The sequence below is a fragment of the Athene cunicularia genome (genome assembly GCF_003259725.1).
Source record: "Athene cunicularia isolate RWA chromosome 14 unlocalized genomic scaffold, athCun1 chr14_part2, whole genome shotgun sequence".
Classification (NCBI taxonomy): Eukaryota; Metazoa; Chordata; class Aves; order Strigiformes; family Strigidae; genus Athene; species Athene cunicularia.
Window position 1 is genome coordinate 900,477 of NW_020799119.1, and position 16,594 is coordinate 917,070.

The 16,594-nt window shown below is 56.3% G+C and overlaps 1 protein-coding gene across 1 annotated transcript in view; it reads left to right on the forward strand.

Annotated features, from left to right (window-relative positions):
• The window catches only part of LOC113485921 (heparan sulfate glucosamine 3-O-sulfotransferase 4-like), a 36,797-nt gene extending 20,560 nt beyond the window's left edge, over positions 1 to 16,237 (forward strand). Inside the window, exon 2 of the mRNA XM_026859370.1 lies at positions 13,320 to 16,237. Coding sequence (XP_026715171.1) covers positions 13,320 to 13,956 — 637 coding nt within the window. The 3' untranslated portion in view covers positions 13,957 to 16,237. The remainder of the gene's footprint in view (positions 1 to 13,319) is intronic.
• The last annotated feature ends 357 nt before the right edge of the window (positions 16,238 to 16,594 follow it).

A 16,594-nucleotide genomic window follows, 5' to 3' on the forward strand; every position in this document is an offset into this window, starting at 1 on the left:
CTCGCGGGCTCCTGCCCTGCCGCAGCCCCGCGCTCCCGCTGCCCCTCGCCCCTTCCCCTCGCAGGGCTCCGGGGGCTCGTGCGGAACCCGCCGTCGTGTTCCCCCAGCGAGGACCTTCCCCCGCTATAAGCCCGGGCTGCTCCTTCTCCTGCCTGCTCTGAGCCGTACGGAGAGGCACGACAAGATGAAATCCCTTTCCTTTTCCAAGTGCTGCTTTATTGATTCCTGCCCAGCAACCCCTACCTGGGCCGCCGTGCCCCTCCAGTGCCGCTGCCTGTGCAGCGGGGGGACAGCCCCGAGTCGCTGTTATCTGGAGCTGCAGCAGCGTTTTGACAGGTCCTGAGATGGACGTTAAATCACTTCTGCGAGGGAGAGTGAAGGGATGTCACTCGGGCTCAGAGAGGAAGCTCTGCTGTACCGATTGCACTGACTGTGTGATCCGAGTCAGAATGAGAATCATAAATCTTGATTATTCTCTGTCTCAGCTGATTTGAACCAAATGCCTTGGACAGGGATATAGTTCACATCTCGCTGAAAACTGCAAAAAAACTGATTAAATGTACAAACTGATAGAAATAGCACTCTATCTGTGTTAATGCCCAAACTGTCACTGCTCGGGGAGAGGATCCAGCGTGGATGGGGCTCTGTCCCAGCCCAGAACAGCTTCCTGGGTATTTTCAGAGGCAGCTCTGTCCCTACTGCCATTTATTTTGGTACTTTGTTCCTGTGATGCTGGCTGTTATTATGATGCTGTCAATTACAGATGGCATCTCTGATTCTGATTGCACTTTGCTTACAATTAAGCATCCTATAGAAAAATGGAAATGCTGGGTCATTAACATAAAGTAATAATAAGGTAAACCATTCAATTATGGAGGAAAAAACATTTTGAATAATAAGGATATTGTATGCCTAAAAGACATTCACATGCCACTGTATTACCATTTTTGCATACATAATAAATGAACTTAAACCCCAAAATAATTGACAGAAGCAAATAATAAATAGCTGTGCCCTCGGCAGCAGCCTGGCTGGCATCGCTCCCTCCCGGGCCAGAAGGGCAGCTCCTGGGAGGGAGGGAGGGAGGGAGCAGGCCCGGGTCTGTGCTGTCGCCCTGGCATGGGGCTCCTCTGATGCCGGGACCCGGGGGGGCAGTGCCAGCCCTCGGTGCCTCTGGGGAGCCCCGGGGACTCGGAGCTGAGGCAGCCAGCTTGCCCCTGGTGCTGAGGAGGGAGAGCGGGGGCTGCGGGGAAGCGGCCCCGAAGAGGGATGGGACAGTGGTGTTCATTGCTGCCCCGTGCCGGCGCGGGAGGGCCGCGGGGCTCTGCCCAGGGCACGTGCTGGGTGCCAGGGGCTGAGGCAGACACTGCCCCGCTGTAGATTAAACATGGGGTATTGTCTTCTGGGCAGCTGCAGGTGAATGCCATGGGGAAGATCTGCCCCCCAGTGTCTCTGTGGACGGATTCGGGCCTGGCTTTGCCACTTCCAGCATCTGCTGTCCTCCGAGAGCCTGCCAGCCCCCTGCAGGAGCCTGTCCTCGCTCCGTCCCCGCCACCGCTGCCCTGCGCCCAGCCGGGAGCCTGCAGGGACCCCCCTCGCCTGCAGCTGGACAGGGAACGGTAAGGGCACCGCTCTGGAGGGGCTGTGCAGCCCTTACCGGCGGCTTTGTGTCGGACCCTTCTGTGCCCGTGGGGCCAGAGTCCTCCCTTCCTCTGGCTGCCGGAGGTGCGAGAGCTCGGCAGCGGGATCTGTACAATTACTTCTGTTATCCGACCTGTTCTGCAGTTATCGCTCCTCTGTTGTCCCTCTGTAACAATTCCCAGCCTTTTAGCTCTTGATGGCTCACCTAATACTCTGGCACTGTGTTAGGATAACATCCAGATACATCTGAAGAGTGGAATTTATTTACTGTTTTTCCCTGAAAAGCTTTTAGCATGATACAGCAGCAGTGCTTTCACTTAGGCAGCCATTATTGTCAGGGTTTTTTTCCCCAGTAGAAGTAAATTTTGCAGAAGATGAAAAAGGACTCCTCAGGATGTATAGCTCTGTGCTGCTACATTTTAATACTCTCTTTTCATGGTCTTTCGTCTCAGGAAGGACCCATCTTTGGGAAACAGGAATGGTTTGAAGTGCCCAGTTGAGTCACATCAGTATTTAAAGTGAACTGGACTCTGTGTGTAGCACTCTCTTCCTCAGCTGTATCTTCTCCATATCAGATTGGCTTTTCCAGGAACTGCAACATCAATAGCATGTATTATTAACAGGCTTGGAACTTCCACAGATACTACTTAGCAAGGCAGGGCGGGATGGGAGCGCTTCTGCTCGGGCGCCTGCCAGCCCTGCGCGGGGCAGGAGGACTCGGCCGGCGTCCCCGGCGCCTGCCCGCCTCGGGGATGGCTCTTCCCAAGAGGGGGACAGGGCCGCTCTGCCAGGGCCCTGGATCTAGTGTTCCGCAGAGGATTTCTGTCCTGCAGGCGCTGTGTTCCGTCCGGCCTTCCGTGTGTTCGTGCCCGTTTTAGCCGAGGACGGGCGGTTGGGCAGGCGCGGCCGCAGCCCTGCGCCTCGCCCGGGGGCCGTGTCTGTGCACACCTCAGCTCGGGCTGGCAGCGGGAGGGCGGAGGAGCCCCGCGCCCCTGCCCGAGCCGGGGGAGCGGGAGCTGCAGGCGGCTGCAGGAGGCTTTCCAGGCCCATCCCGGGTGGCGACAGCTCTGCAGCCTGGCCCATCTCTAAGTGAGGTTTGATCACTTGTATTGGGGATATTTTTGCCCCGGGCAGGTTTTCATCCCACGGCAGCTGTGTTGGTGCTCTCCAAGCCGTTGTAGGGAAGGGCTCCACGCTGCTCCCCTTCTGCTCTCCCGCCGTCAGCCCCGTACCGGGCGCTGGGACGCGTGTCCCCAGAGGCGCAGGTGACACCCGTGGCTTGGCCGTGTCTTCTGAGCGGGTGGGGGAACAGCACTGGGGGGAAGCAGGAGCACCCCCATTCTTCGGAGGACCCGCTTGACAGAGCAAGCTGCCCATGACTGAGACACAAGTATTAGGACACCCCAGGTTTTTCAGCGCTGATTTATTTGCTCACTAAATAGCTGTTGTGTGGTCCCCAGACTGTCTGAACCCTTCCTGCAAGACCAAGCCTCCTGTGAGTGGAGCTCGCTGTGGTTACCCGGAGTCCTCAGGGTGGACACGCTTCTGTCTGGGTTGGCTGCTTTCTCAGCCCCAGGATTTACACCGAGTCATGGACATCCAGGTCTCTTCCCTTCCTCCTGTGACAGTGGAAAATGAATGAGTTGGCACCCGAGGGACTTGTATCCGTACGTGGCAGGGAAACCTGGGCTCGGAGCAGACCACCTTGTCTTGAACACCCCCAGTCAGAGGAGGCAGGGCTCGCCGCTGCCTGCCAGCGAGTCCCCGTCGCAGCGCGTGTGCGAGAGGCTGGGCACTCGGAGCAGCGCTGCTTTGCTGTAACTGCGATCAATATAGTAATTAAATCTGGTAGATGACACTGAGATATTCCCAGTGAATGGGATTGCTGAGCGTCTGTAGAGAACTGTAGCGAGGCTTAGTCAAAACAGTTTTGACTGCAGTGAGGTTAGAAATACGCGTTTCAGCCTTTTTGACAACCTGTTTCATGGCTGAGTGCTGACCAGCGATAAATCTCACACTAAACTGGGAGCGCTCGGGCCAGGTTTATCCCTGGTGAGGCAATGTCGTACTGAGCACGAATCCCCGTCCACGGGACTGAGGAGGTTTGCACAGTCGAGGCGGGTGGTGCCGAGGGCCGCGCTGAGCCACCCGAGATGGCGGGTGTGCCGGGGCTTGCGGAGCGAGGTCAGGCAGTGGGGGTGAGCACACCCCTCTGCGTCCGCCGGGGCTGCTGTGAGGAGGGGGGGAGTGGGGGGAACCCCGTTAGGGAGGCGGTGGAATTGCAGCAGCGCTGTCTGCTCTGACACTGCCCGGTTTGTGTGAGAGCTGCGCAGTCAGACGGGCGAGGGATTTCAGCACAAGGCAACAGCTGTATCCCAGAGGAGAGCCACTTGAGGAAAGAACAGAAGAAAGCAAGATTTAGCATTAAGATCATAATTTCAGATTGCATTGTGCGAGCATCAACAATCTATATACATGAGAGTCTTTGGGGACACAATGCTGTATTAGCCATCCAAGCCAGCCTGAACAGCGAGGGTTATTTTTAATTGCAACTGAATGGATCTAACCTTGTGATGTCTGTTCACAAAGCATTGCTGGATTAATACAGGTTCCATAGTTGCTTCTGCTAAAAGACTTTAATGGATCAGCTTAGTTCTCTGCTCCATGATTATAGCATTCTTACCCGCCTATCATGCATGAGCCAGATGGTCCCAGTGAAATCAGAGCATATTTATATTTTTGTCTGCTACTCAGCCAGCTGCCCACTGATTTTGTTGTATAGTGGTAGGAGGAGAGGAGCCTTCCCGGGTGAGGTTCACCCACCTCTTTTCCTGGCTCTGGCATCTCCCGCACCTCCTAAAGTGCCTCGGGGAAACCACGGAAGGTTCTGGCTGTCTCGGAGGCTCGCGGCCGGCCGAGGGCAGCAGCGCGGCACCATCTCCTGGCACGGATTCAGCCGCTCCCCAGCGCACAGGGGGATGTTTTCAGTTCTATTGGTGATGAGAGCCATTAAGAAGGTACAAGTACTAAAGAGATCCTGAGCGATGCCTATAAAACCTCTGAATCCCTGACAGAATCAATAGCAGGCTCTCAGGAGTAACTTCTTATCCAGGCCAACTTCAGCACATGCCAATGAGCCGTTAAAGATTTTGCATTTTGTGGAGACACAGAATCCTTTTCATTGCGATTGTTGTACTCCAGACTGGGCGAGATGATGAAAAATCACATTGGAAATAGACTGTGCTCCGAAGGCACTTTCCCTGGCGTCTGGCAGAGCGGCTCGAATGATGCTGGTGGGCAGCATCCTTGCTTCCAACGCCTGCCCTGCCTGCGCCGTGCCGGAAGGGTCCTGTCCTTTGGGGACAAACCCCTCTGACCACGTCTGCGAGGAAAGCAGAGGGGGAGCAGGAGAGGGAAGGAGGGAGCGGGGCAGCTGTGCCCCATGGAATGGAGGTGCTGGGGCTGGCACCTGGGCTGCAGCCGAGCCTTGGCCGTGTCCCGAGCTGTGTGCTCGGTCCCTGCAGGAGCTGCGAGAGGCTCGGGCCTGGTGCCCTGCTGCTCACGCTTCCCTCCTCTCGGATAACTTTGCTATTGACACAATTTCCAGTTTGGCACTTCAGTTACCGTAGCAACTCGATGCTGCCATTCTCTGATCAGATCGGCTCCAGTTAGTCAACACGGCGGCGCTGGCACCTGCGTTGGTATGGCAACTGGGGACCCTTCTGCATCCCGCTGACACTGCTGCCCGGGGACGGCCGCGGGTGGCCCAGGGGCAGCGGGCAGGGCAGCGGGAGCACACGGTGGCAGCGGGGCACGGCTCGGCCTGTCGCAGGGTGACGAGACTCTCCCAAGCCCCGGCTGCTCAGGGTGTCCCGGGTTCCAAGCCGTGCACAGCCTGGGAGGCAGAGGGGAGCAGCTCAGCAGGGTCGTGCCTGGCACGGAGCAAGGAGTGTCCTTGCGATCTCAAACTGCCCCTCACGAGAGCATTTTGCACAGACACCGAATGGCTTTGCAGACTTGGGGACAAGGGAAAGCTGCTTGTCTTGGAGAGGGAAACCCACGGCCCCAGGCAGCCCTTAATTCTGGGTATCGCAAGAGCTCAAGTCACAGCGAAGGGTGGTTCACCCCCTTCTCCCCCAGCCACCACCTTCCGAACCATTCAGCTCTGCCAGTGAGTCTCCTGGGGGAGACTTGTTTTGCTTTAGCCCCAGACTGAACTGGCACCCACTTTTCTGAAAGTGCTTTACAATTTGCGTTTAATGTTTTTTAACAGACATGTGCAAGCCATTTGAATTAAAGCAGTATGAATCTATTAGGCAGCGACAGATGCAAGTTTTGTGTCTCTTATTAGAAGGGATTGGATTCTGAGGTTTAGTGATGTGCAAAGGATTGGACTTTGGTGAGATTAAAATTATTTTCAGCGTTAAGCGCAATATTTCTAAGCTAATGCACTCAGTCTTGAATATAGATTCACAGACCAAAAAGATTATAAAACATTAAACCTATGTAAATTCAGCTGTAAATTTATGTTTGAACAAATTCAACAAGAGATTTGACTTGGGGGCTTACAGCAAATAGGTTCTGCTTTTAATGCGTATTGCAGCCTTCAGTTGCAATGCCGTTCTCCCCTTGAAAGTCCCACGCCTGCTGAATTACTGGCAGGTCACAGTTGACAGCTCAAGCAATTATACCGGAATGTGTTAATAATAAAAAGGAAAATTACTTCATGTTTGTCTTTTCAGAAGACAAAAGCAGATGCTTGCTCCACCCCGAGGAGCAGCAGAGATGAGCTCACGGGCAGGTGACACAGTTGCAGCACCTGGCCGTTGCCTCTTTCGGATAGCAGTGGTGCAAATCCACGTCCTCCTCTGTGGTTCTCCAAGCCCTGGGAGTTGCTGTGAACTTTTTTCTCTTGTTGAGAACATGAAAATACAGTTAACAAAAACTCCTTTTGAGTGGGATTTCAGGAAACCTGCAACATCGTGAACAAGCTGCCTACACAGAGATAAATGACAGCTGTGACTGAAGGAATAAACAAGATAATCTGGATTTAAATAAACCACAAGGGGATTTTGGCAACATGCAAATTCACAAATTTATAAAATGTATCCTTTGAAAATAAAGAGCTTGTCTGAAGCCAGCAGTTAAGAGCAATTACTACAGCACATTTTCCCGGTGCGGGTTTAGAGCTGGCCTTTGCCACAGACCAGAGACCAGGAGCCGGATGAGCTGCCCATCGCCACACGGCGGCCGGGGCCGTCTTCGCGTACAGAGCAAGAGAACACAAAGAGGCAACGACAGCGAGTCGCTGGTGTGACTGGGAGCTGTGGGAGCAGTGGGGGTGCTGGGGGGGCACGCGGAGCCGCCTGGCCCTCCTCAGCCTCCAGGTCACAAGGGAACGGGAAAGCAGAGAAATATCAAAAGCCCAAGTGAGCACTCAATAATATGTATCTGATCATCTGCTCGGAGGACCAGGTAATTCCTGGAGCCAAGCCCGGGAATGGCGATTAGAAGTTTCATTTTGACATTGCACAGCGCAGAGATGCTGCTACCAACAAGCCCGGAGAAGTGGCACCCATCCCTGTCACCGAGCGACGGTGTCCGTAGGGCCGCAGTGCGGCTGAGCTCCCTCCAGTGCCCCCCCTTTCCCGGGTGGGTGGCGATGGAGGCAGAGGAGGGTGGGGGGGACAGAGACCAGCGCAGGGCTGTGGGGAGCCGTGTCCCATCCCAGCGCTTCCCCCCGCCAGGCACGGCCAGCGGCAGGGCGCTGCCTCGTGCTCAGCCAGCCCGGCGTCGAAAGGGGGAGGAACGCTGCGGGCACAGCCAGAGCGTGTCCCGGAGGCCGCGCAGTCCTCTCCGGGAGAGCACCCGCGCCAGCGCTGCAGCCTCGCGGAGGAGAGCGGCCGGAGCGGGTCAGCGTTAGGGCTCCAGCCTCCCTCGGCAGTGCTCAGCGAGGCCGTCGCTGCGCCTGCCCGGGAGGCGGCACCTGGGCAGTCACTGAAACAAGGCAGGGTTCAGGAAAAAGCATTTCTGCAGGTGCGTCCCGGGGCTGCAGCAGTTCTGGCGCTCTGCAGGGCCAGGGGTGTTCCGAGGACACGCTGCAGCTCCCAGCGTTAGCCTTAAAACTGCACAGCGAAAGCTGAATCTGCTTTTCCTCCTCTCTTCCCTGATCGCTCCTTCCCCGCTGTCTCTCCCCAGTGCCAGCCTATCTATCCATTGCTCTTTATTGTGCATGGAATTAAACACAGTCCTTAAATGTGGCAACACTTTCAGATTATTAGCTCTGCAATTTCTTGGCTCCTGTTTATTGTGATAACATCATCTGAAGGGGCCATTGTAATTAATAGTTTGTTCGTGCTTCTTTTATAAACCCCTGGTGTGTTTGTTTTCTACTTGAACATCAGCCACTACATCTTGCTTCCAGTGTATTGTCTGAAGTGTCCCCACCACAGAGAAAAAGCTTAGAGCTTTGGGGTTTTTTTTTGCAACAGCTTATTGAGACCACAATTTAAAGTAAAAACTGAGGACAGTATTATAGGCAAGATAATCGTCTTGCCCTGACCCTGGAGCAGAGGGGACCAAAATCCCTGTTCACAGAACTGTCGCACGGCGGTGCCTGGAGGAGAGGGAGCCCCGCTCCCGGCTGTCCCCCTGCCCCTGCCAGCGGCGGGATGGGCGGCAGCGGCAGCGTGGGGGAAGGAGAGCAGCGGTCCTGCCCGGAATTCTGATCAGTTTTCATCTCTTTTTAAGAATTGTCATGCAGGCGGCTCGCGGTGCCGGAGAGATGCTGCTCGGGGGGAGCAGGAGCAAGCAGGGTACAGATGCGTCAGGAACCCCCTTCGGTCTGATCGTGCAGGCAGAGCACCGGCACAAGGGGCAGGGCCCAGCCGGCCCCCACTTGCCCTGAGCTTTTATTCTGAGTCCACAGGCACTTATTTGCAGAACAGCATCATGCTGGCTGGGAGAGAGACCAGATACCCAGATGTATTACAGAAAACCCCAGAAGCCGGTGGCTGTGGCTAGACCGATTCACACTGCAGCGTGAGCAGCGGTGAGTGGTGTTAACTCACCCCAGGGGCCCTCCGGGCCCCCCCGGCCCCGTGCTGCGATGTGCTGGTGGAGGCTGCGCTCAGGTGGGCCGAGGCAGCTCTGGCTGTGCGTGCGCGGGGTCAGAGCAGGCAGCGGCGATGGCCCCTCGAGCCCTGTTGTCTGAGAGCCCATCGCTCAGAGTCCAGCAGAGCTTTTAGCATCTCCTAATGGCCACGCTTTGACACCTGACAGCCGCTGCCCGCTGCCGGGCTGCCTGACCCAGCGCTGCAGGGGTTGTCCTGGCTGAGGCGGCACCAGCGGGCTGTGGGGCAGCTGAACACCACGGTGTGACGGGGCTTGGTGCTGGCCTGGGGCTCCAGCGCCGTTTGCAAGGTAGAAGGACTTTTACACGCTGCTCCTTCTCCCGTTATCCAGGCAGCCCTGCCTCAGCTTCGCCCTCCTCGCTGAGGAGTCAGAGCTGCCTCTTCCCCTGTCCTGCAGTGCCACAGGCAACAGGTTCAGGGGTTCGCTGCGATCCTCCTGGTCCCGGCCAAGCCTCCTGGCCCAAGGAGGAGCGGTAACGACAGCCCCGGGACAGCCTCCAGAGCGTCACCCCCACTGCCAGCTCAGGACCCAACGTGCCCCTCTGCGGGGAAGGGAGACCTGCAGCGTTCCTGCGGGGAGCTGGCACGGGAGCATCGGAGCCCGTACAGCCCTTTCAGGCTTTACCGTGGTGTAAAATGAAGGTTGGGATAAAGCAAGAAGGCGAAGACCTGCGTTCTCCCATCCTGGCGGAGCAGGACAGTCAATACAGAGCTGGCACGAAGGAGAAGCACTGCCCGAGCACCAAGGGACGAGTCCGAGGACCCTGTTGCTGCTTGATGTCTTTGAGCACAGAATTAGCAGGAGGGACCAGACACCTCTGTGCGTGTTAACCATGTCTAGAATTGCCACTAACTACAGAGACTGGGAAGAAATATTAAAACTTTCTGCTTCAGGACTTCATTAAATCCGGAGTGATTGGAATCAGGAGGAAAGGAGCATGGGCAGAGAGTCCCCGAGCTGGCTGAGAGACCCTCAGCCCTTCTGGGGGTTCCCGTTACTGCGGGGTGTCAGACCGGGCGCTGGCCATGCCGCTGCTCTGGCTGTTGGCACAGGACAGCAAGCAGCAGGGTAAAACATGGTCTGCAGCTGGTGATAGCATCCCTTAAAAAGGAAGTGCTTACAGATTACTAGCTATAACTGATGATAAAATAACTGTTTTGTGGAACAAGGAACAGAAGAGTAACACATTGATTTTGGTAATTAACGGTTCAATAGAAACCTGTTCTGGGAGCGCCCCAGGCAGAGTCACTGGGTTGGAAGTGCCTTTATTCCCTGGTCTCAGATCTTTCCCTCTCTCCGCCGCCGTGTTCTCCCAGGCCCACGGCACAGCCCCAAAACAGCCACAGGCGCTGGCTTCTCCATGCAGGCTCCCCCGCTTCTGGGGGCTCCTCAGGCTGGGGCTTGGTCTGTGCTCCATGCTCATCCCAGTCCCTGCTGGCGGTGGGGTGCTCCCCCTCCTCAGCCTCAACCCGAGAGCGGCCGCGGGGAGCCCCCAGCAGCCCCCAGCCCCCTCCTGGCTCAGCCCCCGGCTCCTCCTTCCTTCCACTGCTGTCTCACATCAGGATCAAGACCCACTTTCTGTGCAAGAAATTTTAGCATTTCAGTTCCAAGTTTGTTAAGCCATATTTAAAAAAAAACCCAACCATCATCAGGAAATTTTACACAGCCACGCTTATATTTTGTGGGCGACGCAGAAAGGCCTGGGGTGTGTGCGAAGGCCAGCGAGCGGGACAGTGCAGCGGGGACACGGCTGCGGTGGGTCACATCCCGAAATGGAGGGTCAGCCCCTGCCAGAGACGTGCTGCTGAGCGACGGCGATTCCTGTGGGGTACAAGCACCAGTCAGGACCGCACAGGGACTGAGAAGTGGGGTGATCCCCAGTGCAGCCCTGGGAGTTTGAGGGATGCCCGTGCAGGGTCGGCCGCCGGCCGCTGCTCCCCGCAGCCAGTGGTGCAGGTGCCAGGTGGCTGCTGCCCTCAGGCCCTGACCACGCCGTGGGCCTTGCTGTGATGTGGGCAGCTAGAAAAGATGCTTCCTTCCCACTGGGCTGTTAAATCCGGGTGCTGGATCCCCCCCAGGAAAGTCAGTCTGTAATTCTGCAGCATCTGCAGTCCCTGAGTGCTTGCATCCCTCTTAATTTGTTCAGGCTTTTCTTAAAGGAAAAATACCTGAAGATGCATCATTCCAACTGATCCTTGTTCCCTGCATATCGCTGCTACGCAATGGCTGGTGCAAGGCAGGGCCAAGGCGCTGAAGTGCTCTGGGCAGAAACGGGACTGCAGACACCCCACCATGCTCTGGGGAGCTGCAGCCCTGCTCCCCTACAAGACCTCCGTTGCCAGGACTCAGATTTGTCAACAGGGAAGATGCTGACTGCAGGAGACAGGCAGCCACAGGACCCTGCTGACTCTTCACCCAAAAATGCTGAAGGCACGAGCAGCCTCAAGCCCACCTTTGCTCCTGCCTTGCCAGGAGATCCAGCGCCTCCTCCAGCACCTCGGCAAAACGAGCCCGGCTGGATGGATGAGCAGTGAGCAGTAAATACTCAAATTACGGGGAGGGTTAAAGCAAGCTGATGCATTTAGCAGTCACAAATACGAGGCGACACTGACAGGCAAATGTAGCTGGGCCTTCCCTGACAGGCACTTCTGCTTGCAGACTTCAGCTGCGTAATTCCTGAAATGGCTGGTTCCTGGGGCTCGGCGGTTTGACGTCAGCGTCGCTGCGGTCGCCAGTGCCCAAGGTGCTCTTACAGAACTATTTCCAGCCTATTCACATTGTTTCCTCACCATATGTTTGTCCTAAAAATAGTTGCAACATGAAGGGATAATCCTGCAAGACCCTGAGCATCACCAGCCTCCGTGTCTGCTGCAGAGGGCCTGGCCCGAGCCCCACGCGCTTGCCGGGGGCCGTGACACCACTCCGGCTCTGTCCCCGGCGTCAGGCACCACGGCTTCGGGGCAAATTAGCCAGTGACAGGTTAAACGAACTGTGCTTCACGTGGGTGTGCCCGGGCACCAGGATTTGAAAAGCTTAAGATAAAAATACTGTTGAAACACACTGAAGCAGCACTTGACACTGCGCCGGTAAAACCTCTGAGCAGGGGAGGGGTCACTGCTGGCACAGGGTCACTGCTGGTGCGAGGGTGAGGTCACTGCTGGTGTGAGGTCACTGCCGGCACAGGGTCACTGCTGGTGTGAGGTCACTGCTGGTGCGAGGTCACTGCTGGTGCGAGGTCACTGTTGGTGTGAGGTCACTGCCGGCACAGGGTCACTGCTGGTGTGAGGTCACTGCTGGCGTGAGGTCACTGCTGGTGTGAGGTCACTGCTGGTGTGAGGTCACTGCCAGCACAGGGTCACTGCTGGTGCGAGGTCACTGCTGGCGTGAGGTCACTGCTGGTGTGAGGTCACTGCCGGCACAGGGTCACTGCTGGCGTGAGGTCACTGCTGGCGTGAGGTCACTGCTGGTGTGAGGTCACTGCCGGCACAGGGTCACTGCTGGTGTGAGGTCACTGCTGGCATGAGGTCACTGCTGGTGTGAGGTCACTCCCACGGCTTTCGGGATCCAGCCAAGTTCCCTCTGGGGCCTCTCCACTGCAGAAGAGGTCCGGTGCTGGTGCCAGTGCCGGTGCCGGTGCCGGAGCAGAGCCCGGCGGAGCAGGGGCACGGGGCAGGGCTGGGGCTGCCGTGGTGTGCCCAGTGGAGGGGTCGGTGCCTGGCTCGTGGCGCTGCCCTCTAGCCTCCCCGGCACCCGGCGGCTGAGGAGGTGTGAGCAAGGCTGGGCTGCTCTTGCAGGAGACGTTTAATACCTTCCGGCTTGCTATGATAATCTTTAACTGGGGGCAGCTGGGACAAGCATTTACCTCTTCATTTTCTTAGATATAAATGCTATCTCTCTGCAGTTTCATTTTACAATATGGTAATATGCTATCCAGGAAAGTCTTGCTACATGCTAATTTATCCAGTAGGCAAATTCCTTTTGGCTAATAAAAGTGCTTGCACAGGAAGCTCAAAACCCAGCAGCAATTAATTATTGACAGAGCATGTGAATTAGAGATAAAAGAAAAGTCATTCTTTCTCACACACAAGATAGTAAATAAATTTAATTATTGTACTAGAAGCAAGGGATCTTATTCTGTATTAAGTTTTATTAGCTGAGACATTTAAAAGCATGTCATCATAACAAAAAGGTCTTGTGTAATCCTAACTGCACCACTCTGGTACAAGGCTCTGAAGTGAATAGGCTTAATTGAGCAAATGGAAGCAGATGGCTTGCTGAACAGACAGGTATTGTACAGGTTTATTGTCAATTAACTTTTGTCTACATATGCCTATGGCGAGTCGGCTGTGTAATGTGTTACTGAGGCCGATTAACACTTCAGGCACCCACCACGTCCAGGGTCCGGGAAGAAACAAATCCAGAAGTGCTTTGGTCCCTGGGGCCGCCGGCGGGGCAGCCGCCCTCCTCCCGAACGTGCGGGAGGGACGCCGAGGTGTCCCCCCTGCCTGGCCCTTGCTAACCGCCCCTCCTCTGCTTCTGCGCAGGAACGTGATGCCCAAGACGCTGGAGGGCCAGATCACCATGGAGAAGACCCCCAGCTACTTCGTGACCAACGAGGCCCCCAGGCGCATTCACTCCATGGCCAAGGACACGAAGCTGATCGTGGTGGTGAGGAACCCGGTCACCCGGGCCATCTCGGACTACACGCAGACGCTCTCCAAGAAGCCGGAGATCCCCACCTTCGAGGTGCTGGCCTTCAAGAACCGGACCCTGGGGCTGATCGACGCCTCCTGGAGCGCCATCCGCATCGGGATATACGCCCTGCACTTGGAGAACTGGCTCCAGTACTTCCCCCTCTCCCAGATCCTTTTTGTCAGTGGTGAGAGGCTCATCACTGATCCAGCCGGGGAGATGGCCAAGGTCCAGGACTTCTTAGGCCTCAAGAGGATTGTGACAGAGAAACATTTTTATTTTAATAAAACCAAGGGGTTCCCCTGTCTAAAGAAGCCAGAGGACAGCAGCGCTCCCCGGTGCTTGGGCAAGTCCAAGGGTCGAACTCACCCCAAAATAGACCCAGATGTCATCCACAGACTGCGGAAGTTTTACAAACCCTTCAATGTCATGTTTTACCAAATGACAGGCCAAGATTTCCAGTGGGAGCAGGAAGAAAGTGATAAGTAGAACCACAAAATTGGGAAAAAGTTGTTTTCTTTTGAGATGCAAATCTTCATTAGAGACCCAAACTTGCTCGGGGCTGGAGGCTCAGCCTTGTGAGCGCAAGACTCTTGCGCTGTCAGGGATGCAGCCAAAGCCGCCCCGCGTTTCCAGCTCTGAAACCTTAGTGGCATGTCACCTCGCGTTGCACTTGGGCTCTTCCCACCATGACTCTGAGGGGTCAGGGGCGGGTGGGAGGAGGAGGAGGAGGAGGCAGAGGGCGCGGGGCTCCTCAGGGCGATGGGATGCTTTGTGTTGACACTTTGCTGCTGGTGTCCCCCACACAACCCCGCAGGCAGGGCCAGCACCTCCCGCCGCAGCCAGCTGGGCGCAGGGTGGCTCACAAAACCCAGCAGCACTGGGCCAAACCCATAGGTGTGATTTCTCCTGCCCTGGCTTTTAGTTCTGCCCAAACAGCAGCATCAGATCTGGTAAATTCGGGACGTGCATTCAGATGCACACTGGTATTTGTGTGTGGAAGGAATAAAGCCAGTTATGCTGCAAAGAAACTATGTACAGAAACTTCATTTGCACCAGATGTTTTAATTACCTGTTGCACTAAAACTAGTATTTACCAAGTGCCACAAAACACCTGGTCCCGATTCTCCTCCGACTGGTGGGTGTGTCATCTCCACTGGAAGAGAGTCGTTCCTGCTTTGCTGGGATGCTCAGTGAGATGGGAACCGGGGCCTCCCGCGGGCCCCCCGGCTCCTCCTGGAAGCCGTGCCGCTGAGGCGAGGTGCGGAGCCCCCACGGCAGCTCCCGCCGAGGCCGTGCTGTGCCCTGCGCTTTGGAGGGAACCGAGGGAGTGACTGCAGGGCTGGGGGGGACAGCCCCAGCGGAGGGTCTGGGCAGCGCTGAGCCTTGGGGTCCCTGGCACTGCCCTTCATTTACACCTTGAGAACAAAATCTCTGCTGCGTGGGGTGGACAGCCGGGTTTGCAAAATGGGGAGCAGCCTTCATCTTTACTTCAGAATTACAAAAAAGCGATTAATTCCCAGTGTGAGCACTGCTCTGCGCAAAAAATGTGTGCTTTCTAGTGGAAATGACCACATCGACCACAGCTGTAAATCCTGGCAGAAACTGTAGAATAAACCCACATCCCACCTGGAACCTCCAGCAGTGTGATGAGAGCTGCGTGCTGGAAGCAGCGGAGCCGCCCAGCAGCGCTTCGGCACAGCTGCCCTGCTTCCACCTCCATTACTGAGAGGAAAACAGTAAGCGAGGGAACAAAAGGAAAAATGCAGAGCTACTGTTGCTAAAATGCTCCCTCCGCATGGGTGGTTTCTCAGGGCACTCGGAGCTGCCTGGCCGTGTTCTTTGTTCTAACCAGTGGTCAGGATGTGTCCCGGTGGAGCGTAGCTGGTGCGAGTGCCCCATCCCTGTCCGGGGGCAGGTCCCTGCCTGTCGGAAGGCGGCAGAGATGGAGTGTGAGATGTCTGTGGGAGGACCAGGACTCAGTTTCGATTAAGGTGGCAAGAAATCCCTACTGATCCAGCTAACCAAATGAAATCACTGTTACGTCGGGTAACAAGCTGAACCTGCTTTGGGTTTCATGGCCTGTCGTGTGGTTCATTACGCCATGAAGTGGTGCTGGTGCCTTGGATTGGATGAAAAAAGAGCTGAAGCCATTTAGAAAATTTACACCGTGGGCCGTGCTGGAGGGGCACTGCAAGGTCTCTGCTAACGTCATGTCAGTTCCTATTAGCCTGATTAGATTTAAAAACAGCTCTCGACACAACACAGATTTTCACAGACCCACAAATCCCCAAATTATTACATGAAAACTGGAAGTATGTAATAGGAATAATTTTACAGCGTTTCACACGTTATTAAAATCTCAGATCAGCTCCTAAGTGAAAACTGTTGTTACACAGTTTGGTGCAAGCTGCTTGATGGATTCGGTTGGAGGACGAGGGGCTCATTGAGGCCCAGTGTCTGGGCTCCTCAGTGGAGGGGTACCCCGAAATTTTTGCCCATTCCCGGTGTGCTGCGGCCCTGACGGAGCTGCAGAAGCAGGACGGTGGCCCTGGGCGCCTGCGGAGGGTCTTGGTGCCAGGGGGACGCCAGCCCTGCTCGCGGCCCGGCCAGGAGCCGCCGGGCTGGCTGTGGCTGCCAGTGTGACCCTGGCCATCGCCTCCATCGCCAGAGCTTGGATTCTCTCCGTCTTCACCCACAGCTTAACCAGGAGCAGCTGAGCGTGAACGAGCGCCTGAGACCCCCGTCCCCTCCCAGAGGGTCTCCCTGCCCTCAGGCCGGCCTCTCCCCGCAAGAGCCCCCGGTCCCCGACTGCCGTCAGGGCCCTGTCACGCTGGAGGGACAGGGGATCCAAAAACGTCTTTGTCAGAATTGCACCCGAAGAGCAGGGGGGTCCGGGCCGGGGCACCCATCCTGCAGCGGCCGCGGCCCAGCAGGGCCACGCGATGTTTAACGGCCGCGGCCGGGCCGGGGAGGTGCTGGGCCTGCCCCGGCTTAACCCGCCTGCCCGACACCCGCGCCCGTTCCTTCTGCCGTGCGTTCAGAAGTTTTTTATACCCGTTTGGGAGGAGCTGCCGAGCGCCCGGCAGGAGAGGAGGCCTCGCTCTTCCTCCCCCTGTCTCTTATA